Raw genomic sequence first — 26,099 nt, forward strand, 5'->3', positions numbered from 1 at the left:
AAATAGGGTTCCATACTTGAGGCTGTTTTTAAAGGAATATAAGCCCTCACAGTAAATACATTTTTTCCCTTTCTTCTATTTCAAGTTTAGCTCTTGCTTTAAAATGGTTTTTAGTTCAGGACAAGTCTTTTTTCTTGATTTGTTCAGGAGCCCGAAAAAGGGCAGCACAACCCAACGATTTCAAGGAGACTTTGAATTGGTGCAACCACGTGGAGTCTTTATCCAAGGCAAGGCAATCTTATATAATTCTCTGGTTCAACAACTAAGTCAGAACCTGTCCAGATTTTTAATCATCTCAAAATAGGGGAAAGGGCTAACATACCCGATATAAAATCCAGAACCACTTCTTCATGCATAATACATTTGGATACTGATTGTGGAATAGAAAGCAGCCTCCTAAAAAAATATTTTCCACTAACTGTATCTCACCACAATCCTTATAGTCCCAGATATCACTACATTATATAGCAGTTGATAGGCATTTGGATTGATACATTTCAACAATGCCTCATTCTGTCTCGCACCCAGCCTACTCGCAAACCAAGCATGATCAATGATTAGTTGTCTATCCTCAATATCTGAAAGAGACACGTTAGTGATGGATTCCTTACCTTAGAATATCCCCAGGCGTCAGACTGGATCCGGAAAGTTTTGCGTAGCAGTACCCTTGCGCGTCGGTAGGCGTCGTCTGCGGGTCCGTCGTCGGCGCCGTGATGACGTCGTCGGAGTACTTAGACGCCGCCTCCGCGTGCTGACGTCAGTTCTTCTTTTTTCCGCGCCAGCCAGCGCAGATCTGGAAAGAGCAGTTCCCTAGTTACTTTTTGACTAACCTTTTGTGATCTTTTTGATCCCTTTTCGAAGTCTTTACGACTCCGACGGTGCCGTTAGGGATGCCCGGCTTCAAGCATTGCGACGAGTGCGACCGTACCATGTCGGTCACGGATCCCCACCGCTTGTGCCTGATGTGTTTGGGCGTCGACCATGACGACGAGGCCTGCTCCGACTGTCGGGCCCTGTCGAGGAAGGCCAGGCAGGAGCGGTCCCGCAGGCGACTCGAGATCCGCCAGTCGGCTCCGCGCCGTGTGAGGTCCCGGTCCCACGGGAGGTCGAGGGACAGGTCGCGGGGACGGAGCCGTCACAGCTCCGGGAGTCGGCGCCACTCCTCTGGGTCCAAGTCGTCAGGTAAGAAACACAAGAAGTCGAAGAGACATCATCGCTCTTCTGACTCCCCCCGACGCTCACGCGACGCGGCCGGGGGTTCGGGTGACACCGCCCACGCGGCTCCTCGGGAGTCGCGGGCGCCGCGTTCGGCTCCATGCCCCCCGGTCCCTGGGCTGAACGCGACGCCGGAGGAGTTTGAGCGTTTCCTCATGGCCATGAGGTCCCTTTCTTCTCCGACGGGTTCCACGGCGCCTTCGGGCCCAGCGAACCCGTCTGGGGGCCCTAGTGGGTCGGGGGCTACGACCCCGACGCCGTCGGGTGCTTCGGCCTCTACGCCGCCGGTGCCTTCGGGCTCGGCGCCGCAGGGCTCCATGATCCCGACACCGCCGGCGCCCTCGGGCCCGGCGCCGCAGGGTGCAGCGGTCCCGGCGTCGTCGGCGCCTTCGGGCTCGGCGCCGCAGGGCTCCGCTGGGCCCTCCTCGGGCGATGGATCGTCACCGGTGGACCTAACGACCCCCCCCGGCGTCGGTCCGTATGGTGTCCCCTTCGGCCTCGGCCGGCGCCGATGCCTCCTCTCAATCGGTTCCGACGTCGGGACGACGCCCATCGGCGCCGCTCTCGGCGCCGGTCGGAGATTTTCATCTCTATGAACCGTCCTCATTCGCTTATGACCCTGAATATCAGGAGATGGGGGAAAAGGAGTATTGGAAGGGGTCTGAGGACCCTCTTGTAGGAAGGTACATCCTGACTATGGTTGCCCCCAACTTTTTGCCCTGTGTTTTAGCTGGTTTTTGACATAGTCGACCTGGGGCCCTGCCAATCAGGACCCCAGGCCTACTGCTCTCTCTGTAAAATGGATTCCATGTACCCTAGGTGCATTTCCAATTGGTACTGGGCCACCCTATCAGACCCTGTAACTCAGGGCATGGGTGTACCCAGGGCTGCCAGGGGCTGCAGCATGTATTATGCCACCCCTGGCTGGCCTCCTAAATTTGACACAACTGGCTGCATGACAGCTGGGGCAAAGTCGTGTAATCACCCTTTGCTGTAGGTGTAGTATACCTATACCTAACCCTAAAATGGACACACAGATTCCTATCAGTCACTCCTATGGCAGGCCTTGACAATCCTGAAGGCAGAGTGCTTGGAATCGTGTGAGATGGTGCTCTGGCATGAGCTGAGCCTGTCTGCAGCTTGCGGAAAGTCCTAATAGCTGTTCCATGATATCGCATACCATATACTCTTAAGTGCATTATAATCCTCGCGGTTAAATGCTATCTTTGGTATTGCTTTATCAAAACATGTCGAGTAAGGTGTCATACGAATTGGAATACTAACCCCTCGCCAATTCTGGCGACGGGGTTAGCATTCCACCCTTCTAGAGGGACACGACATGTATGTAACTGTGAACCCCGGTTAAAGTTAACTGAAGCCTCAGCTCCACAAAATGGATGCTGCCACCACAGACACGAGTCTGACCTCCTGCTGCTGGGAGTCCTTCCAGCGAGGGAGGCTTGGACAAAGGGTTTCCTGTCCGGGGCGGTGCTAGCACCGTCCCAGACATGGTTTTGTGTATCCTGGGTAGGCAGGGCTTTTCAGGAAGGTGACTGCTGAGTGGCACCCCGGTGCTCACTACGCATAGGCCGGTCAGAACCAGTTCCAGGGGCACACCAGCCCCTGGCCTGGGGAAAGTCCGGCATGGCAGAGGGGTGTAACCACCCCCCTCCTAGTCCCACCCATAGGCAGGACCTAGTCACCGGGTCAGCCCCCTTTTTTAGTATAAAGATGGGAGCGGGCCCCCTGTTCAAATTAGATCATCTTTGGAATCAAGACACAACTTTCTTCGAAAGGACATCAAGATTTCTTCTTCAAGATTCTCCCTTGTGGCTAAGTAGTAGTCACCCTGCATCAAGCGGGCACCATCCTAAGAACACTGCGGTCTGCTGCAAGTCCTTCTTCACGAATCCGACAACCCAGCTCGACGAGACCCGGCTTCCCTGGCACCTCTGACCTCTACTCACCTCTACAGCAAAGCTGAGAACCGTGAGTGCGACGAGACCTCGAGGGACCGACGATCGCCAAGACTGCACGACTTCTTTGCAACAAGCCCACCGTGTGCTCCACTGGTGAGTGCTTTGGGGTCCGAGAAGCCCCAACCCTGAGCAGCTCCAGCACCGAAGATCAGCCCTCCAGCATCTCCACGATCTGCGTGGGGCCCTTCTGCTTTTGCGTGCTCACCGCGCTGTGTGGCTACTAGCCGGCTGGCTTGTGACCTTCTTCACGACGCCCGACGACATCACTGCTGCTGGTCTGGTTGCTCCAGACTGGCCCTTGCTTCCTTCTTCAAGAGAGGCACCCCGGACCCTCCTGGTCCACTCCAGACGCCATTTTGAGTCCACCGCGTGGGCTTGAATTTGCCAAGGCTTTGTTGCCCAATCCTGGGTCCAGCGACGCCGACAGCTTCATCCATCGTGGGACAGATCGCTCCTCCATCCTGGTCGCCGACAACGCCTCCTGGTCCGCGAGATCTGCGATCACAGCGTCACCCACTCACCTAGTCGAGGTGGCTACCATCCGGTGCCCTCCTGGTGCCCACTGACTACTGGCTAGTAGTCTCGAACTTGGTCCCCTCTGCTTTCAGGTGTCATCTTCCTTCGATCCAGGCTTGGATCCATCGAACTTTATTCACTGGTCGCCTGCCAGCAACTTCTTTCTTCCAGGCTCCTGGTCCGTCTACGAGGATTCCCGACGTCTTTTGAGTCCTATGCAGCTGCAGCCCCTGGGCTAGGTAACTTCGGCATTTCGGTGCCCCAGCATAGCCTCACTATCCAAGGGTCAGAATCCACTTTCGTTTTTCTCCTACCAGGTCGGGTTCGCCCGAGAACACTAACTTTGCAATTACTAGCTACCATAGACTTTGGCCGCATCACGCGTGAGAGTGCACACTCTGCACCCAAGTCCCCTGGGTCTCCTAGAAGTAATCTAACGATTCTATAGTCAAGTCCTAGCGATTCCAAAGGCTATTAGTACTGTACTTACCTGCTAGTAATTTCGCATTCCACTTTCAGAGTATATGGTTTTCCGTGCCCCTCGGGCATTTGTATATACTGTGCTAACTTAAGTATTTTCGTAAGAGTTTTGGTTTGTGCTTAGTACCCTGTCCTCATAAAGAGTACAGGGCTGTTGTGATTCTTAATAAATATCTTGTTTATTTTCATAACACTTGTGTGGTGTCCTTTCACTTGGTGTTCAAGGGGTATATGTGTGGTAAACAGCTGGCTTAACACGCCCTCTCGAGTCTTTAGCCTTAGACTGCTCGTATCCACGCTACTAGGATAGCTGGTCTATAAGGTTGACTTACAACCAATCATCAATAAGGGTTGCTGGACTGATACATAGTGTTCACTAGAATAGTGAGCACTGCATATCAGGCCGCCTTCTCACACCTCTGACAAGGGAATGTCAGTCTACCATGGACTGGACAGGAGATCTTGGGGAGGCCAGTGGCCTGGAGACCTCTCCAGAAACTGGATTCGTCTCTCCTCCTACCGTGGCTTCGGAGGAGGGTGCGACTTATGGTGTGGTGTTAATGAGGGCTGCCAAGGCCTTGGGCCTTGAGCTCCCCGTCGTGGCCGTGAGGACTAACCTCCTCACTGAGGTCCTTAAGCCGCAGTCATGCTCCGCGGAGCCTCTGCTGCCGTTTAATGAGGCCTTGACGGACGTTCTTATGGGCACTTGGTCCAGGCCCGCTACAGGTTCGCCTGTAGATAGGAACGTGGCCAGACGCCACCGCCCGGCTCCGGGCGACCCCAGTTTCCTGTCCACCCACCCCACCCGAGAGTCTGTTTATCCAGGTCTCTAACTCCCAGACCGCATTCCCGACGGCTCCCCCCGATCGGGAATCCAAGAGGTACGAGGCCTACGGCAAGAAAGTGTTCTCGTCCCTTAGCCTGGGACTGCGGTCCTCCAACACCGCATGCCTCTTGGGCCGTTACACCCACTCTCTGTGGGAAACGGTGGCGGAAGTGCTGCCAGAGTGCCCGTTGGAGGTACGGGCCAAACTCGGCCAAGCCCTAGTGGAGGGCCGGGACGCAGCTAAGTATTCCATCAGTGCGGACTGGATACTACTGACTCGCTGGGCAGAGCGATGGCTACGACGGTGGCGATACGACGCCACGCCTGGCTGAGATCCGCCAACTTCTCGGCAGACGTCCAGAATACACTCATGGACATGCCGTTTGATGGCCGTCGCCTCTCTGGCGACAAGGCAGACCACGTGCTTGAGCGCTTTAAGGACTCCAGGGCTACGGCCAAGTCCTTGGGCCTCTCGGCCCCGCGCCAGCGAATGGGTGCCTTTCGCTCCTTTCGTGGCCAAGGAAGGGGCGTCCCCACGCGTGCCGCCAGCCACTCGCCGCAAACTGTCGTCCAGCGCGGCGGCGGCCGTGGAAACCGCCGTGGAGGCGGTCGGGGGAACAAGCGGAGCCAGTCCACACCTGCCCCCGCAGCATCCGCCTCTAAAACCTCCTAGTCAGTGCTTTTCGGCCCATGTGACGCCAGTGGGAGGCAGGGTCCGCCATCACCTCTCTCACTGGCGCACAGTCACTTCGGGACAGGTGGGTGCTGCAGATCGTCCGAAGGTGCTATTCCCTCCCCTTCGAGACGACCCCTCAAGCCATGCCACCGCAACACCACCGCGTATCGGGGAATCATTTGCGGAAGTTTCGGCCCTCTTGGCCAAGGGGGCCATCGAGCGCGTTCCTGGGCCAGAAGTAGGTCGTGGTTGCTACTCCCACTACTTCCTGGTACCCAAGAAGGGCAAAGGGGGCCTACGCCCTATCTTGGATCTGAGGAACGTCAACGGCTTCCTCCGGAAGGAGAAGTTCAAAATGCTGACACTGGCTCGGGTCTTGGCTGCCCTATACCCAGTAGACTGGATGGTAGCGTTGGACTTGCAGGACGCATACTTCCACATACCCGTCCTGCCGGCCCACCGGCGTTACCTGCGGTTCACGGTGGGCCTCGAGCACTTTCAGTTTACCGTGCTCCCCTTCGGCCTTACCAGCGCCCCACGGGTGTTCACGAAGGTGATGGCGGTGGTCGCAGCTCACCTGCGCAGGTTAGGGGTGTCAGTCTTCCCCTACCTCGACGACTGGTTGTTGAAGGCAGGCTCGCCCTAGACAGTCGTCAGCCACCTCCAGACTACGGCGGATCTCCTGCACCAGCTGGGATTTTCCATCAATGTGCCGAAGTCACACTTGTGCCCCTCTCAGAAGCTCCTTTTCATCGGAGCGGTTCTCGACTCGGCGCAGTTTCGGGTTTACCCGCCCGAACAGCGGGTCCGGGATATACAGGCTCTGATTCCGGTCTTCCGGCCGTTATCCCGGGTTTCGGTCAGGTTGACGCTGCGGCTTCTGGGGCTGATGGCCTCCTGCATCCTTCTGGTGCATCACGCACGGTGGCGGATGCGGGCTCTGCAGTGGGACCTGAAGTTTCAGTGGGCCCAGCACCGGGGCAACCTGTCCGACCATGTCCTGATCTCGGAGGGCACTGCGAGACAGCTGCAGTGGTGGCTCACGGACCGCGATTGGGTCAACGGCAGATCCCTTCCCCAACCGGAGCACGTAGTTGTGACGGACGCGTCCCTCCAGGGCTGGGGAGGCCACTTGGGAGAGGCGGAGATCAGAGGACTCTGGTCTCCAGCGGAGTCCCGGCTTCATATCAACCTGTTAGAGCTGCAGGCGATTCATCTGGCACTGAAGGCATTCCTCCCGTCTGTCCGAGGGAGTGCAGTGCAGGTGTTCACCGACAACACTACCGCCATGTGGTACTCCAACAAACAGGGCGGAGTGGGGTCATGGACCCTTTGCCAGGAGGCTCTGCGTCTCTGGCAATGGCTGGAACATCAGGGCGTGACTCTGGTGGTTCAACACCTGGCGGGTTCTCTGAACGCCAGGGCGGACAAACTCAGCGGTCGGTGCTCGATGGATCACGAATGGCGTCTGAACTCGGACGTGGCGCAAGGCCTCTTTCTGCGATGGGGAGAGCCTTGGTTAGATCTATTCGCCACCGAAGAGAACGCGCAATGTCATGTTCTGCGCGTTGGAATTTCCAAGGCGGCGCTCGCTCAGAGACGCTTTTCGTCGCGAGTGGAGCTGCGGTCTGTTTTACGCCTTTCCGCCTATACCTCTTCTGCCCAGAGTGCTGAAGAAGATCAAGCGCGACCGGGCACAAGTCATCCTTGTGGCTCCGGACTGGGCTCGAAGGTACTGGTATCCTGAGCTACTCAGCATGTCAGTCGATCCCCCGATTCTTCTGCCTCTTCAGGAGGACCTTCTGTCGCAGCAGCAGGGGGCGGTCCTCCACCCGAACCTGTCCAGTCTCCACCTCCATGCAAGGAGATTGAGCGGCGACAGTTGAGGCCATTTGACTTGCCTCTAGAAGTTTGCAACATCATTCTGGCAGCTAGGCGTCCCTCCACAAAGATGGTATACGCCTGCAGGTGGAACAGATTTGTGGCATGGTGCACAGCAAAGGCTGTGGATCCCCTCAATGCCCCTCTCTCTGAGGTTCTGCTCTTCCTTCTTTCTCTTGCCCAGCAGGGCTCTACTCTGGGCACTATCAAGGGCTATCTTTCGGCTCTTTCAGCCTTCCTGAGGCTGCCTGACCAACCTTCTTTGTTCAAGTCCCCTATTGTTAACAGATTCCTGAAAGGCATCACTCATACCTTTCCTCCTGTTCCTTTCGTGATGCCTCAGTGGGACTTGAACCTGGTTCTAACCTTTCTGATGTGCGCTTCCTTTGAGCCACTTCATAACTGTTCACTTCGCCTTCTTTCTTTGAAGACTGCCTTCCTGGTAGCCATCACCTCTGCCAGGAGAGTGAGTGAGCTCCAGGCCCTCTCTTATAAGCCTCCTTTCCTATCAGTCCATCCGGACAAGGTTGTTTTGAGGACTAGACTTCTTGCCAAAGGTGGTCACGGCCTTCCACATTGGGCAGTCCATCACATTGCCCACCTTCTTTCCGCCTCTGCACCCCTCGAGAGAGGAGGAGAGGCTCCACCGTCTGGACCCAAAACGTGCGCTCTCGTTCTATCTGGATCGCACACGCCAGTTCCGGGTGGATGATCAACTCTTTGTTGGGTACGCGGGCGCTAAGAAAGGGAAAGCGGTGCACAAGAGGACCATCTCTAGATGGATTATCATGTGCATTCAGGCGTGTTACTCCTTGGCTAAGAAGGAACCACCTGTTGGGCTGCGGGCTCATTCCACTCGAGCCACGGCCACTACAACTGCCTTGGGCCGAGGTGTGCCCTTGCAGGACATTTGCCAGGCAGCTACGTGGGCCTCGTTGCACACGTTTGCTAGACACTACTGCCTGGACAGTCAAGTCCGGAGAGACGGCTACTTTTCACAGCTCCGTTCTCCAGGACTTTCTGGTGTAAATATTGGTTTACAGACCCACCACCACGGGGATGGTATTGCTGTGGTATCTATTCTAAGGTAAGGAATCTATCACTAACGTGTCTCTTTCAGATGCACAAGTTACTACTTGTGTAACAATATATCTGTAAGAGACATTAGTTAGTGATAGATTCCTTACCGACCCACCCATCCTCCCCGTTCTGCGAACCGATATCTAGGGTTAAGGTCATCTCCTTTCAGGGCCCTAGTTTCTTGGCACCAGTGTCGGTTTTTGTCATGGCTCTGCACTTCTGGCGCGGAAAAGCTGTGGCTGAGAACTGACGTCAGCACGCGGAAGCGGCGTCTAAGTACTCCAACGACGTCATCACGGCGCCGACGACGCCGACGACGGACGCGGAGCCACAGACGACGCCTACCAACGCGCAAGGGTACGGCTACGCAAAACTTTCCGGATCCAGTCTGACGCCTGGGGATATTCTAAGGTAAGGAATCTATCACTAACTAATGTCTCTTACAGATATATCGTTACATAAGTAGTAACTTGTGCGTTATGGTTGGCCAGCAAGGATTTTCTGAGGCCCTTACAGCTCATTTCACCAGGAAAAGCCAACAATTCAGCCCTGGCTTAGGGTGTTAAGGCTTTCGATATCTGCCAGACACCCACATGGTCAACTGCCCATACTTTCACCAGGCACTACTGCAGCGAGGGTAATTTTGATCATTTGGTCCTGCTGGATGTCCTTGCATGTGTCCACTCCTCAAACACCCCTTCTTTGATAGAGTATGGAATTTACTATCAATCCACAACATGAGTATTCTGCTTTTAGAAACATCCTTCAGCTGGATAACGTATGTTCAATAATGCTCTTTCTGAGCACTTCTCTCCTTTCTGTGAAGTGAACTTTTATGAATTAATAAAGTTCCAAGCTAGAATAACACACTTCCCGTTAATTTGGATCTGGCAGCTGCACTGCATCTCTGAGGGCACAGAGAGATATGGTAAATAAACTGATGTCCACGTGCAAGGTTGGTACCTATATGCAATGCTGTGATGTCCTGTTTGGAGTTGGGATGGAGTTGCAGCAAAAGCTAATGGTAGCACCTACCGGCACATAGGAGATATTGCATAGAGTGCCTGGATGTAGTCAGGTGCCTGGGGAGATTGAAAGCACGAAAAACCTGTGACAGACAGTGTCTCAACCAAAAAAAAGGATTACCAAAGGTAAGTAACATATTCATCTTATCAGTTATGTGAATCATGACTATGTTTTCTTTAAGATAAGTCTGTAAAACAAAAAAAAAAGAGTAATGTGAGAAGCTCAGTAACAGTCAAGTACACAGATGTAACTTGCTCTGAATTTTATAATTCTGATTCTACTGTCCGATGTTAGTGTGTGTGTGTAAACTTTCATATGATGTATTTAGTTTCCTATTGGAGGACAGTTGTTTAAACATTTAGTACTTTAAGTACATGCATTATGTCCTTGATGCTTCAAGTTAATTTTGAGGCTAAAATAAGTATTTATGTTTGCAGAATAAATGTAGATTGTCAGAAGCAGATGGTTGAACCCGTGCAAATTTCCTTTGGTATTCCTGAACACGCTCAAACTATCACAAGTCTTCATCTATCCATCAATGTCACAGAGGTAAGTCTCTTCATGCATATCTGTCTAGTCTCCCTTGTTTTTAATGTTTTAAGCTGAGCCTTGTAACTATATTAAAATGTGTAATAACTTCAAGCTGATATATTTATAACTATATGTATGTATATTTCTACTGGATACTTCTCACTCATTGCTCATCAAGAATCCCTTATGACACCGTTTTATTAAGTTAGTGCCAGAGAAGGTCCAGGAGAAGAGTTGCAAAGCAATGTCACCAGAAATAAATGTTCTTGTCCCTGTAAGCAAGGCATGCTCTCCTTTCATTTCTTTTATTGGATGATCTATGATTAGCACTAGCCACAGCTCATGCAAGGAACATATCAGTCACTGTATCCTGTGTTTTGTTGTCGGTATCATTCCCATTGGGTCTAGCCCACAGAGCAGCTATTTGGTGGCTGGAGTATTAGTCCTTCCTTGTGAGTGACTGGATTTTGCTTCTTTAAGACTGAGTTTGGGAAGGGATATGCATGGTGTGGTAAATTAGTCCTCATTCATTTGTTCTTACTGTTCCCCCAATTTATCATGGTTTTATGTAATCTTACAAGGTTAAGCAGGTCAGCTCTATCCCTGATAGTTCTGTTAGAGCCAGTATGTAACTTACCTCGCAAGTAAATACCACACAGACAAGTGACTTGAATGAGTTTTCACCTTTGCGTCATATCCTTTACCACAAAGTGCTTTATTCCGCAAAGTAAGGTAAGTCTTTTTGAATAAAAAGGGTTAAGATATGGGTAGGTGTAAAGGAGGTTAAAAAGTGAGTTGAGATAAAGGGGTAAAGTGTATTTAGGGTTATATGCTGGGTTGAGGCATCAGCGGTTTAAAGGTTGGTAAAGGTAATGGGGTAGAGTTATTTTACGGATATGGGGTAGATAGAGGTAAAGGAAGGGAAAGGTGAATTTTTTGTTAAGGGGTAGGTAGAGGGGAAAAAGGATAATTTTAGGGTTAAAGGGTTTGTAGAAGTAAAGAATGTAAAGGTGGGTTTAGGGGTGGGTATAGGTAAAAGGAGGTAACAGCAATTGTATGGTGAAGGGGTGGATGAAAGTAAAATGGGGAAAGGGTTTGTTAGGGTTCTAGGCAGGTAGAGTTAAAGGTAGGAAAGGGGATTTAAAAAAGATGGGGCATTCCCCTCACAAAACAGACCTGTTAGACTTGACCTTCCCCCATGCCTTTTGCCTCAGTCCTCTATTTTTTGCGGATTTCTTTTCTGTTAGCCTTAGGACTCTGTGCACTTTACCACTGCTAACCAGTGCTAACGTTTGTGCTCTCTCCTCTAAACATGGTAAAATTGCCTTACACCCAATTGGCACATTTAATTTACTTTCAAGTCCCTAGTGAAGTTTTTGTACATGTATGCATGGCCTGTAAATTAAATGCTGCTGTAGTGGGCCTGCAGCACTTATTGTGCCACCAACTTAAGTAGACCTTTCCACATGTCTCAGGTCTACCATTACAGCCTGTATGTGCAGTTTTCAACTTCCATTTTGTTCGGGCTAAAAAAAAGTTTAGCCAGGCCAAAATCTCCCTTTCAAATATATATGTCACCCCTAGTGTAGGCTCTAAACAGCCCACTATTTAGGGCCTTGCATGTAGCATGTTCAAAAAGTTGGACATGTACTTTTACATGTTCTAGTAATGTAAAACTCCTACATTCGTTTTTCACTACTACAAGTGCTCCCTATCACATACAATAACATTGTTCCCTTATTACATTTTATAAGTGATAACTTTCAAATGGGAGCAGGAAGGAATGTTAAGTTTGGTGTCTAAAGAATTGTAATTTCAAACCCTCTTTAATGGTAAAGTTGGATTTTAAGACACATTTCTGAAAATGGCACTTTAAGAAAGTTAAAGGTACATATGATGAACGGAATGCTGAACAATGCAAACATTCACCCCCAGTCACAAAGATCTGGGTTTAATCCATTGTTATTTTGCTCACAACTCTACCCCATTTTAGACCCAGCCTTATGTAAATCAGTTTTGACCATGTTCTTCATGAGAACAGTAGACCCCGAACTTCCAAGCCCGGTCCTCCCTGGACCGGAAACAAGCATCCTGAGAATGGTTTCGGGGCATCTCCCCTCATCAGCCAGGCTAGCTTGAATCCAGTGCACATTGAGCAAGAGACCCATATCTCGACATACCCTTCCCACTTAAGGCGACAAAAGCAAAAGGAACAAATAATGGACAGAATGCTGAACAATGCAAACATTCACCCCCAGTCACAAAATCTGGGTTTAACCCATCATTCTTTTGCTCACAACGCCACCCCAGTTTGGACCCAGCCATATGCAAATCATTCTTGACCCTGTTCCTCATGGGAACAGTCAAGTCCGAACTGCCAAGCCAGGTCCTACCTGGATCGGAAACAAGCATCCTGGGACCGGTTTCGGGGCGTCACCCCTCATCAGCCAGGCTAGCTTAAATCCAGTGGCGCAGTGAGCAAGGGACCCACAATTGGGCATGCCTATGGAGGTGAGTGTTTGATTTGCTCTGCATACCATCCATTATCTGTGTGTCTTATGCTTTCCCGCCCTAAGTGCGCCGGGTATGCCCATATGTGGGTCCCGGGCTCACTGTGTCACTGAATTCAAGCTCCCTCGCTGATGAGGATGATGCCTTGAAACTGTCCCAGGATGCTTGTTTCCGGTCCAGGGAGGACATGGCTTTGAAGTATGTGCTGGCCTGTTCCCATGAGGGAATGCATTTGGCATTTTTTTGTCCGAACCCTTTAGTGCCTGCAGCCTGTATCCTTGGTCACATGACTAGCTGTAGCTGATAATTGGTCTTTTTGTATTGCTTCCAGATAGTGAAACCAAGGAGACATAGGTGTTGGCAGAATGAGCTATTTCTGACTTGATGAGGATGGAGGCGCTGTCACTTACCACACCCGCACATCACAAAGGCTCTGCTGAGCACACTTACAAAGGGTTTGCTGCTAGTCTTTGTGACCACAGACAAGCTGGGGCCAGGGCAGCAGGCAGAACATTCCAGACACCTCTGGGGATGGAAACCTCAAACCTGCTCCTACTTCAAAGTGGGCACCAGGTATAAATAAAGGATCTTTAGACCCAACTGTTTAGTACACCTCTGGACGTGTGAAAGACTCAGAAGCACTGCTGTGCTGCTCTGCAAGAAGGACTCCTGCCCTGCAGCTTGAATGAGGAGGACTGGATCTGCATCCTGATCCCAGGACCTACAGAGAGGGCTGGTTGGCTGGACTCCTGATCAAAGCCTCCGGGACAGGAAAGGCTCCAATCCCCTTGAACCCAGCACCTGGACTCTACCAGTTGTGAGCCTTCCCCCCTACCCCTATCTCCTACCCCGCCACAAATGGTGCCACCCTAATCATAGACCTTTGGAAGTGGGCCTGAAGGTGATCTGCCAGCCCTACTGTGCTCCTGTTGTCAGAACCAATTCAGAGGTTTGATGGGCCGATGGCGACAGTGACGACCCAGTCCACCTAGCGGAGTCCTCGTGGGGATACGTGGCAAAGCAGGATCGAGGGGAGTGCATGATATTTGGCCCCCTTTCCAGTGTTGTGTCCGAGCATAACTAAGGGCTTCCCCCGGAATCGGCGGGCGGCTCCCGGGGAGCGGCAGAGATTTTGTTTAGCCCTTTGGTGGCTTCTCTGGGAAGCCTTCCTTGACTTTCTGGGTCCTCGCTGTAAATCCTGTTGCGCCCTGGTGTGGGGCCCGGTCCCGAGGTGAGGTGAAGAAGGACGAGGCCGGATCAGCTAAGATGGCGGCTGGCACCCTCTTACGCGGACCACATCCGGATAGAAAAGCTGCCGTGCGGGAGAGTTCAGGGGTCTGGCGGCACGAGAAAGAGCCCACGTCCAAAGATATATTGGCTGCTCTAACAACCCTGCATGCGGCCCTGATCCGTAACGCCCGGGACCTGGGAAGAAGGATGGCCGCCATTGTTGTCCCGCCGTTCCACACGGGCACAGTTCGATCTCAAGGAAGTGCCAACGTGCCCGCCTCTGTCGGTGAAGAGTGCTCTAGCTACGCCTAGGTTCGTGGAGACGCTGGAAGACCCGGCTCATGAGATCGCCTTGGACAGATCTGTAGTACATGTTGGTGACTCGTCGGGGCACATATCTAAACAGCGGCTGGGGAAACAACGCCGATCTATGTCTTGGGCTGCCCCGGCGACGTCTCAGCGCTTGCGGGATGGTGTGACTCTCTCTCCTTGGATGGTGAGACTGTGTTCGGACTTGAGGATGTTTTCGGGGTCGATACCGACACAGACGGATTTCCGCCATACATATTCGGCTGGGTTTTGGTTGCTGAAGTCCCATGGAGTAATAACACGGCCCGGTCCGCCCGGATCACTTGGACCCTCCACGCCGCTCTGTATGCCGATTGATAAGTGGACGTATGTTGGTACTACTGATAGAAAAGGCCAGGGGTGATACCGTCTAGGATCCAGTGGACTTATTGATGGCTGACGGTGATTTGGGGGACACTCGGCGGGGATTTTATTGACGGTGCTATCGGTGATTAATGTTTTCCATGGCTATTCTGATCTGTTTTTAGGATGTTTACTGGGCGCGGGGGTGGGGGGGGCCGGGTGGCAAGATCGAGGGCCCTTCTCCACTTTTTTCTTTTTTTCTTCTTTCTCCTCTTTTTCTATATTTCGGGTCTCTTGTTTAGGCACGCGGCTGGGGGGGGGGGGGTAGGCCGTGGCCTTCTGCAGGGTGGGGGGTAGGGGGGATGGGCTTTGTTAATTTGTCCGTTATTTGTTTCTATGGCCCTTTTGTCTTACTTCCTTTTTGGTGTCGTCGTTTTTCATGTTTCCTACAGTATGTTTCGTTTTGAGGGGTGGGGTGCAGCTTTGCTACGGAACGGGTTTGTGTTCACATTTATCCTGACTCATATACCTTACCCCCAATACTTTAATTGTATTTGCACTATTTGCGGATTTCCTGATTTATGCTTGTTATTGTAGGACCATGTATGACCGTATGGCATTGATTCTTAGTTTTTTCTTTATTTTAAAATGAACCTTCATGAATCCTAAATTTCGGCCAGTACGCTTAAATACAAGTCATATCCTGGACACTTGTTAGACCCTGGTTTTCGGGCTGCTATATTTTACCACATTGATTTGCTGTACTTACGACTTGACTAGCGGCTGGCCGGGGTGGTTGTAGGCCCATGCTTGTATTTGCTTGAAGTAATAATAAAGGTTCCCCCCAAAAAAAAAAAAGGAAGCTCGGGTCCAAGAATGAATTTCTATTAATACCTCTGAGAGTACATACCTCCAGAAATGGTGGCCGAGCATTCTTGTGTTTGGCCCCAGCCGCATGGAACAAAATTCCGCTCAATCTCCGTAACTCCCCTGACCATGGCCTTTTTCGCAAAGGATAAAGACCTGGTTATTCGCAAATTAATACTGTTTTCTGATGTCAGAGTCTGCTGCAGGCGCCATGAGACTTCCTGGAAGTGATTTGTGCGCCATATAAATATCCATGACTAGACTTGACTAGACTTTGTATTTATATATGGTTTAGAAACCATACAATGCTCTTACAGTATTATTTTATAATATTATTCTTGCTGTACGCATTATACTTTAAAGTCTGCATTTCCATTGTAGCAGTTCACTTTACTCGCATGAGAAAGGAGACTGTTCAATAAAACCTTTTATTGAAAACGCCCGTCTCTCTATTTCTTTGCACCTCTTTAGAAACGAAGCATGCACAAGTGACTGAGCGAAATACTCAACTATTGTTTCCACGACTCTGAAGATACATTTCTTATTCTTGGGAAACAAAGTTGTCATGTTTATGCGGTTGTCAGAAACAAATCCCTTCTTCTAATTTCGAAAAAGTTTCTAGTGACCTCTGAGCTAGCTGGCAGTCACTATTAAGTTTATTATATTTGATAGAGAGCGAGTCGACCTCAGTCCTACGTCTAAACTATAGGATATACTATTCCAATGCGCAGAGCCTATTGGGAATATAGGAACTACTCTACCTGGCACCCAACGTTTGTTAAGGCACTAATTTAACGCTAGATACTAAAGTAGCTCAGTCGTGCTTTTCTCAGAGACCCCTGTTTCCCGTAAAATACTCCAATAGATGTCTGGAGTGGGTAAAAGGATAAAATATCCGCCATAACTGAGTAGGACGAAAATCCTATGTATTCGTTTTGGGTTTGTTCAACGTTGAAGGAAATATTGTGCACTTTATTTTTATTTCCTTGAAACATCCTCTACAAACTTTCAGTAAACAATGAGGCTTAATGGCGACAATAACTCAACCGGTGGAGCTGCAGCCCAACCAGGCTTAGACGTTACAGGGTTCCAACAACATGCCCCGGGTGCTATAATCATCCCAGAAAATTTAAGGAAAACCATCACTATAAAACTTATAACAAATGGCCTATCATCAAGAGGTGGTAGGGTAATTTTTGTGATAGAAGCTCACGAATATCGGCAGACAGAGGTATTCTATTCATGGATTGTCTTCCCTGAAGCAAATTAATTAACACATGTCTTTCACTTCTACAAGGTAGGGGAACTTCCAATTTAATACGTTCCTTTCGAGGATATTGAAATTCCACTAACTTACCAAGAGCATGCGCTCTGGTTTAAAGGCGCCCTACAACATCAAAATCACATTACCAGTCTCGGTCCACTAGGTAGACCAGGAACAACATGGCCAGTATCAGCCAGCTATACACCACATCCTGACATTGAAGAAATGCCAGGTGAAGAACTATTAATTCAACTAAAACAACTAATAAAAATACATAGACAATTGGTTCAATCTGTCATGCGGACTCAGTCCAACCTCCTATAAGGATTCCACAGCACACCCCTTACCAGGGGAACACAAATAAAATCACACCACAGTCTATACAATCAGTCATTGGTAAATTACCCGCAAAAAGGGAACAAATTCCATTCTGGGTAGCTCAAAAATTACTCAAATTGAGCAGTATTTCCTGATACTACCCCTCAAGAGAAACACTGGATTTTAACAATCTGTTTACCAATGGGGATCGCACCACACCTGGAAGACTGCAACACTTGGGATACAGTCTTTGCTGCAATCTACGCAAAAACACATGGTGTTCCGTCTATGGCGGTAATACCAGATGTCCTGAATTAGATTCAAAATGAATACGGGGCAGAGCCTGCTTTAAATCTAGGTATGAAATTACTGAAAGATTTCAAACAGGTCTCAACAATAATATTAGCTAATATTAAAGGTGAAGCAGCATCAGTGGCGATCCACCAAAAGTTAAGAGAATTTGATGTAACTGAGCAACCCTGTGAACTGGCCAGAATAATTGAAAAATCCTATGAAGAACTAGGTAGAGACAGTTTGGGTGGTAAACCAGTAAAACCCCAGCTGACAGAAAGTCCTAAAAAGGTCTTTATTAAAAATACTCTCACTGTTCCTAAAAAGAAGTGGGAGAACACTAAACAAACAAGGGAAGCGTTCTCAATCCTGAGGTAGGTCTCCTCAAAAGGAGCCCTCTGAAAAGAGGTATAACCTCAGGAATAGGGATAATTTAAGAATACCTGGTAAATATCAAGATACTGATACAAGTTCCTCTTGTACCTTTCAGACTTCATCACAGAAATCGGAAAGAATAGGACGGTCAGAACAGAAAGAAGAACGTGTGAAGTCCAATGACGATCAACACGTTCCAAAAAATAAGAAAACACAATTCACCAAAAAGAAGGTAGCAGGTCTAAAACTCAGACATGCCGAGGATCTTGAGGACACAACTCATGAACGGGGAGTGGGCCCAGACAATGTTAGACAGCGCAGCAGGAGTAACCGTAGCTCGCAAGATTTTGAAGGAACATCTGGAGACAGTGGACTTGAAAGAGTACATCCAAGTTGAAACTGCTAATACCAGGGTTAGTGTCCCACACAAGTTATAGGAAGTAACACTCTAGATGGAGGTGGACATTACTAGAAAAATAAGAGCACTCTTTTGGGAGAAGCTTTCTGAGGGCTTTGATATTCTTCTAGCTGAACAAGACTGGCCACCTGAATTTGTCAGGGAGTGCCAACATGGCGAGGACATCATTTTGCAAGCCTTCTCCAACCATATTCCAATTCATAAACAATACACCTATGCCAGGAAATGGGCAGTAGCCCAGGCACCTGCATTATATTAAAATCATATTGGATGAGGATTCTACTCAACATAAAATCCAATTAAAAACTCAAGCGACTGCACAAAGGCAGTATCCTGTTAAGCAAGAAGCTAAAAAGCAAGTCAGGGAGATCTTAGATCAACTTGAATACCATGGAGTGATTGAAACCTGCACCTTGTCCATGAACAATCCCTTGTTTCCGGTCTCCAAACCAGACAATACATATCGTCTAGTTTTAGATTACAGACATTTAAACTCCTGTTGCAAAACTTTTTCAGTACAAAATGCACACAGTGCAGCACTAATGAATAACATTGTGAGTAAAAAATATAAAACTACATTAGATATTTTTAACGTTTTTTTCTGTCAAAATATTGCACCGGAAAGCAGGTATTTGACCACTTTTTCAAGTATGGGGACACAGCATAAATTCTGTCGTCTCTCCCAGTGATTCAAGAATGGCCCAGGGTTATTTTCAGCCAGAGTAACAGAGTTACTACAAACCTATGATGATGAAGCATTATCATATGTCAATGACCCCTATCTAACAGACAATGACTTGGATAGGCACTTGAACAGGGTTAACACCATAATACTTGGCTTCGCCTCTGAAGGGTATAAATCCAATTTCAAGAAATCAAGAATTGCCCACCTCAACCTCCTTTTTCTAGGGATACGAGTTATCAAGTGAAGGCAAAAGCCTGGCAGCAAACTTTCTAGAGAAATGTGCACTGCTCCAACCTCCAAAAAAGCTGAAAAACGTCAATTCTAGATTTCCTAAATTTCGGAAGAACATACATTCTAAATTAAGCAGAAAGGGTTAGACCCCTCTACGAATTAATCAAACCAGTTTTTAAACACATCAATTGGACTCAAAAACACACACAAATTTTACGTTCAGTGCAAACAGACATGTTAGCAACCACACATTTAGAAACGTGCGTAAACATACGCAACTTAGTAATCCGAACCATTCCAGGAAGATGCGGATTCACATACTTAACCTTTAATGAAGGGGAAAAAGTAACAATTGCTTATAAATCGCACTTGTACACACAAGCAGAAATGAAATTCACTTCTACAGAAAGATTCTGACAGCGGTTCAAACTGCAGTAGCAAAAGAGAGAGCCCTTGCACAGGGAAAACGCATAATGGTCGTTACTCGTGTACCTGCTTTAGAAGAAGTGACAACAACGAGCATTCCGGATGCAAAAGCTTTACATCCGAGATGGATACAGTGGGTTAATTCTCTTGCTGCAACAGACGTTGAATACGTTTTTGACCCCTATTTGAAAACAGAAGAATTTCTACAATACGAACAAGAATGTCCTCTGCCCACTGAGATTCTTCCTCTAGAACAGTACAAAGATATGAAATGAAAGGAGTCTTGTCGTGCGCAAACTTAGCCCAATGGGCGTCAAGGCGCCTAATTCTAAAACCAGCTCATAACAAAGACCCAGCAGTTCAACCTGAGTAGGCTCTTGAAAAGCACCACGTTTTTAAGGCCTTTTTAAACAAGTCTAGAGAAGGTAGAGTTTTAATCTCCATAGGCACGGTGTTCCTGAGCTGGGGGGCAGCGACGGAAAAGGCCCTGGCTCCCCATCTGGTGAGCCTGAAACGAGGGACAGCAAGCTGGAGTAGTCCCGCAGAGCGAAGGCACCTTGTGGGGTTGTAGCGGGTAAGAAGGGAGCTGATAGCGCCTTTAGGTCCATCCTCGAGAGCTCTGTACGTCAAGCACAAAATTTTAAAGTAGATTCTGTGCTGGACAGGCAGCCAATGGAGGTCTCTCCTCGCGGTAGTGGCAGATGATGTCTTGGGAAGGTCTAGGACAAAACGTGCAGCAGCATTCTGCACGGTTTGCAGCCGATGTATGAGGCCCTTGTTGGACTCCATGTAAAGAGAGTTGCAGTATTCTAACCTGGAGCCAACAAGGGCGACTGCAATCTGCTTACGTGCTTGAAGGGACAGATAGCTGCAAATTCTATTGAGTATCCTGATCACGCCCCAACAGGTTGCAACAGTCCGATTCTCCTGAAGGGACATCGAGAGTGAAGTATCAAACACCACACCAAGGTTTCTGGCAGATTGAGAGGGAGTGGGGCAGGTGCCGAGAGAGGAAGGCCACCACTCACTCGACCAGACATCTTGGTCCTTCCCAAAGACCAGCACCTCTGTCTTGTCGCCATTCAGCTTCAGGGATTTGATGGCCATCCAGTCTGCAACATGTTGCATACATGACCTGAAGCTGGAGGCAGATGTAGTGACAGAGGAATGAGTGAATGACACCATAATCTGGGTGTCATCGGCGTATGATACCACCTCCATCCCCTGCGATCTTACAAGCCTAGCAAGGGGGGCCACGTAGATGTTAAACAGGGTCGGACTTAATGCCGACCCCTGTGGCACCCCACATTGCAAAGACTTAGCTGGGGAGAGGTGATTTCCAAGCATCACTCTCTGTTCCCTATCAAGGAGAAAGGAGTTGAGGAGGCTCAGGGCCGACCCAGTAACACCTGCCTCCCTAAGCCGAGATGTTAAGATGGCGGGAGACAGGGTATCGAATGCGGCCGTGCGGTCCAATAGCACTAGAACAGTAGTTTGACCAGCGTCAACTTTGCGTCGGATGTTATCGACTACAAAGGTGAGAGCAGATTCTGTGCTATGATGTTTTCGAAATCCATGTTGGGTGATGTCAAGATACTCAGAGGCCTCCAGAAAGGAAGATAAATGGAGATTGAAATGTGCCTCTAGAATTTCTGCAGGTGCAGGAAGTAGGGAAATGGGCCTAAAATTTTTGAGGAGGCTGGGGTCAAGTGAAGGTTTCTTGAGGAGCGGCTTCACGATGGCCTTCTTCCATACCGATGGAAAAGAGCCTTGGTCAATCGCCTTGTTCATCACCTCCAACAAGGAGGCAAGAAGACTGCTCCTACACTCTTTCAGCTTCATATGATTTATATAGACTGATCAGCACAACCCGCAATTGGGGGTAAACAAGCTTATAGTGCTGCGTGCGCGATCGTTAAAGGTCGCTGGCGTGATGGCAAATTTCGACCTATGGTCACAAAAACACAATCTCTCCTAGATTGTACAGCTCAGCAAGCTGAACTACAAGAATTCAAGATGGCGCCTAAAAATACTGATTGCGATTTCCCCATTCTCATAGTGTGCGATTCCTATTATTGCGTTCAATCTTATAATGAATACTTGCAGAACTGGATTGGAAACAGTTTCAAAGATGCGAAAGGTGGCACAATCAAGCATAAGTTGCTTTGGGAACAAGCAGTTCAGTTACGAAACGAACTACAAAAAGCTCACGTGATCCATACACTGAGTCCTCAACGTGATGGCGTTCACGTTGCAGGGAATTCATTGGCTGATGAAGCCTTGAAGGCAGCTGTGCAAACTGCTTCCGTAGCTGCAATCACTGGTTCAAAAACAAAAATAGACAGCGAAATCATGCAAGCTGTCAATGCTCCAAGCAAAGACAGTGGTAAAACATTACCAAAAGGCCTCAAATACTCGTATATAACTGATGCAAATAATGTTCAGTTTGCTCAAATCCCTGGAGTGGGTGATAAAGTAATTCCAAACATGGATCATAGATTAGGACTAATCTTAGCAACACATGAAGGGCTCGCCTCTGCACACGCAGGTGTTTCCGCCATAGTGTCATTATTAAAACAGCGATATTGGTGGCCACGCATGAGGAAACTAATCAGAAACTATGTTTTGGAATGTGAAATCTGCCAAAAGATGAGTCTCAACAGTGAAACGCCCGGTGCAGACGCCCCTGTTAATTTCAGGATAAACTATTAGCTTGCGTTTACCTGCATCACTGCGGTCCCTTACAGAGGGATGGTAACTAAATATATCATGGATTCGTGCTCGAGATTCATTTGGATGTGGCCCCAGCGCTCAGCTGATGCCCCAACTGTTATAAAAGATTTGCGAGTATTTATCGGCACATACGCAGTCGTCACGCTACATTCTGACCAGGGTCCTGCGTTTAGCTCAAAAGCTTACAAGGAGGCCATGGCCAATATAGGCGTTGCTTTGCGGTATTCTAGTCCATTCCATCCTGAGGGAAATTTGGTTGTGGAGAGAAAAAAACGGGACATAAAGCAATCTATAACAGCTAGGGTACTAGGCTCGGGTGACGGGTGGGTCAAAAATCTTATAAGTGTCCAACGTAGTCGTAACAATCTGCCAAGAACTTCTCTGGGGGAATCACTCCATATGATATCCTTTTTGGAACTAGAATGATTGTCCAGGACCTTGATCGTCATACTTAAGTGGTAGAACAAAAACCTTTTGATATCAAAGACCGCTTGGCTGTTTTGCAGGACTTGAATGAAACAAGAAAGTCAAAGCAACACACTGCAGAAGCCAACGACCACTGAAGAAAAACCACCCGTCACAGCAAGGCCTGCGTGGATTCCAAAGATTGGGGATCTAGTCAGAGAAAAGATTGAAGACAAGAAGGAATTTTGGCCTTCATACACACAACCAGTCCCTTTTCTAGCAATCCACGGATCAAGAACAGTGTTACTGGTGCCCCTTGCTGGAAGAAAGGAGAACAGGTCTGTATCCATCGACCTGGTAATACCACATCATGTGGCCAATCATAAGTAGTAGGCCAAGTGGACTCCAAAAATGTAGCAGACACCCGAATCTGGCTACAATCCAAGAGGTTCAGACTGAGAGACTGATAACATTCAAAAACTCTGCGGCACCGAACAATGGACTATGTAACAAAGCCATGGAACTTGTGCCTCTTAAAACCCCACTAACAGTTCGTCAAGAAACACCGGTCTACAATGATATAGCATCCGAGTATACTAATACGACAAGTGATCAAGTGGTTCCAGCGATTTCATCAAATCCAGAAGCAGTCCCTACAATTGACAGAACTGCATCTGGCTATTTTATTAACTTTGACAACTTTTCAGAAGATCCAAGTGAACCTGAAACACAGCCAGCTAAAAAAAACTTTCAAAGAACAAAAAACAGATCTCAACAACTGGAAAAAACATATCTGGTATCACCATGTGTTGAAGTATGGATCGTCTTAGGTATACTTTTTCTTCTACTTTGGTTGACTATGGTATTTACCTTAGGAATGCTGATCAATAGGACATTTAGTACAAAGGACACAGTGAGAAAGAACATCAACTTACTCCTCAAGCCACATAAATCATCCCATCGTGAACAGAGAGACTAGTCAGCAGTGAACATCACAGCCATTCCTATACCAGGGGGTATAACTTGAGACAGAACTGAATATGACATTCATGGTCCGGCGGAGCTGTTGAAGATTCCACATCAATTCAAGGTTTCTTTAAATGACTTTGTTTCACCCAGCAACTTTTCTGATGATTGGGATTTTGAGACTGTTAATAATATGATGTCAGACGTAGATATGTCTGCAAAGATTACAAATCATGAATACTTTGAAGGTTCATCTGATTATGAACAAATGTACTGTTATAATCACTATGGTCATCATTTCTTGCATAGATCTGCAAACCCTAGTAATGTTTTAACTTATAACCAATGGGAACATTGTCCACCGCCACCGAAAGGTAGCTCAAAAACATTTTATGATAAATTTCCGAACTTTTCAATCTTTAACATTTCCAATCCAGAATCATTTTACTTTAAAAATGTTCATAGGACAGGAATGAAAAGTATGTTGACAAATACAAAGCAAATTTATTCTGCGGCCTTTTATGCTCAGCTGTCTAAATTAGGTTTTGACTTTTGGAAAGACACCATTGAGACAAAAACTGTCTGGGGCACAAAAGACTGGAAGGTGCGAGGCTTAGAAGCTTTATTTAGAGCTTGCATCATCACTGAACAAATAATGTTTTTAAATGACACTGTTCAGCAGACATCTTGTCTTGGATTCGCTAAGATAAAAGATTTAAACAAACCGTCAGTACCGACACCTACACCTGACAGCAGTAACTCTTCAGAGGAGGTGTTTGACATAAAAACTTTTCTAATTAACAACAGAAGAGATCCTGATTGGAAAAAATGGTTAATCTGGCCCACAGACACTAACAACTGTCAAGATAGATTCCTGAATAAAACACAGGGTTCACATTCACTAGGCCAGATCAAAGATTTGTCCAGAGACAACATCCAGGGATAGTAACATCATACTGTGTGGGAAAACTTTGCCTTGAATGGCTTCAAAAATCTACACTAAAGGAAGTAAAACAACACTTCTCTTTACTTAAATATGGCGTTGATTTAAGGGACTTCTTGCAAGGACCTGCAAAACTGCATCATAAACGTTTTTTATTTGCCGGTATCTATGCCATGTATAATGAAGCATGGAAAATGACTCAAGCAGAGACTGCAGAACGAATACGAGAAATTGATCGTATTCATTTAGAGAGATCTCTCTGTAGTTGACAATGAGTTAACAACTCTGTCATCCAGAATTTATTCTTTGGACAGCATGGAATCCTCTGCCATTGACATAATAGAACAGGACTTGGTCATGTTACAGCATGGTCAGTCACAATTCCGTTCTATAATGCTTTTTGGCTGGACGTTGCAAAATCTTCGTTCTAGCTATGTGCCATGGCGTCTAATCAACACCACGTCATTGTTTTCTGAATTTAACCTTACAGATAAACAAATCACTTTGTCATAAAGAGGAGCAGACTATACGGTGCTGAGCATTGAAAAACTAGAAAGATTACCATGAACTGTTTCTGAAAAGCCAGCGACAGAATGGATAATACATGCGACAATCACTCTGCCTGTGACAATTTTCCATTTTCAGTATTGTTTAAAACATATACCAGCGGGCGTTTATGAAAGGTTGGGTAAAGAATACATCAAGACACCCTGGAATTTACCTTATACACACAAATGTTGGAGTGGGGGAAAAGAAGAGTTTCTTAATGGTGCAAATTGCGAAAGCTCACTAAGTGGTACACACTTATGTCAGGGTATTAACTTACACTGGGCCTGCAATGGTTCCTCGAACGACTTATCCTGCCACCTGCAGGGTTCTTCAGCTCCAGCTGCAGCGATAGATTCAATTTTTAGCCAGCTTTCTAATGGAAATTACATTATGTTGAATGATCACAGCTGTTGTGGCATGTTGCCAGGAATCCCCTATCTCGTACGAGTGTCAGCCAGGGTCACTTGCTGTATGTGCAAGTATTGTTTCCTAAAACTAAGTCAGACGGGGAGTCCCCATTATGGCCTTCACTGAACATCTCTTCTATTCGAATTGATACTTTAAGCAGACTGAAAGCCATTCTTTTACAAAAAACTGTGCCACTGACCTTGGCCAAAGAGACGTATGATCTGCAAGTTGCAAGGACTTCTGCAGAGATACATGCCCTTTTATCGACAAACTGCCCTATACATTTCTCAGAAATGTTATGTCGTATCTTAAACATGTCTGATACGAGTGGCATTGTACATGTATTGAAGACAATTTTTTCGGGAATGTTGGCACCTTTTGAAGCAGTCCTCGGCATATTTCCAAACTTTGTGCACTGTTTGGCGGCCTGCCTCTCGTTTTGGGTCTCGTAGCAGTAATACTATTTTTATTCATTCTGCTCCGATATGGCATGGCAAGTCAAGTCACCAGCGACACCCTGATTACCTTAGAGAACACTCTCCTGGCAATGAAGTGCCGTGAGCGCATGATACAGATTCTGGGCTTGGCTCATTTAAGAGATCTAAATACCACGTGGTT

The 26,099-nt window shown here is 47.8% G+C and overlaps 1 protein-coding gene across 1 annotated transcript in view; it reads left to right on the forward strand.

Moving 5' to 3' along the window:
* Positions 1-26,099, forward strand: part of TDRD9 (tudor domain containing 9) — a 2,495,642-nt gene that overhangs the window by 1,575,035 nt on the left and 894,508 nt on the right. Inside the window, exon 25 of the mRNA XM_086937885.1 lies at positions 10,117-10,228. Within this exon, the coding sequence (XP_086794011.1) occupies positions 10,117-10,228 (112 nt within the window). The remainder of the gene's footprint in view (positions 1-10,116; positions 10,229-26,099) is intronic.

Source organism: Lissotriton vulgaris, chromosome 9 (genome assembly GCF_964263255.1).
Source record: "Lissotriton vulgaris chromosome 9, aLisVul1.2, whole genome shotgun sequence".
NCBI lineage: Eukaryota > Metazoa > Chordata > Amphibia > Caudata > Salamandridae > Lissotriton > Lissotriton vulgaris.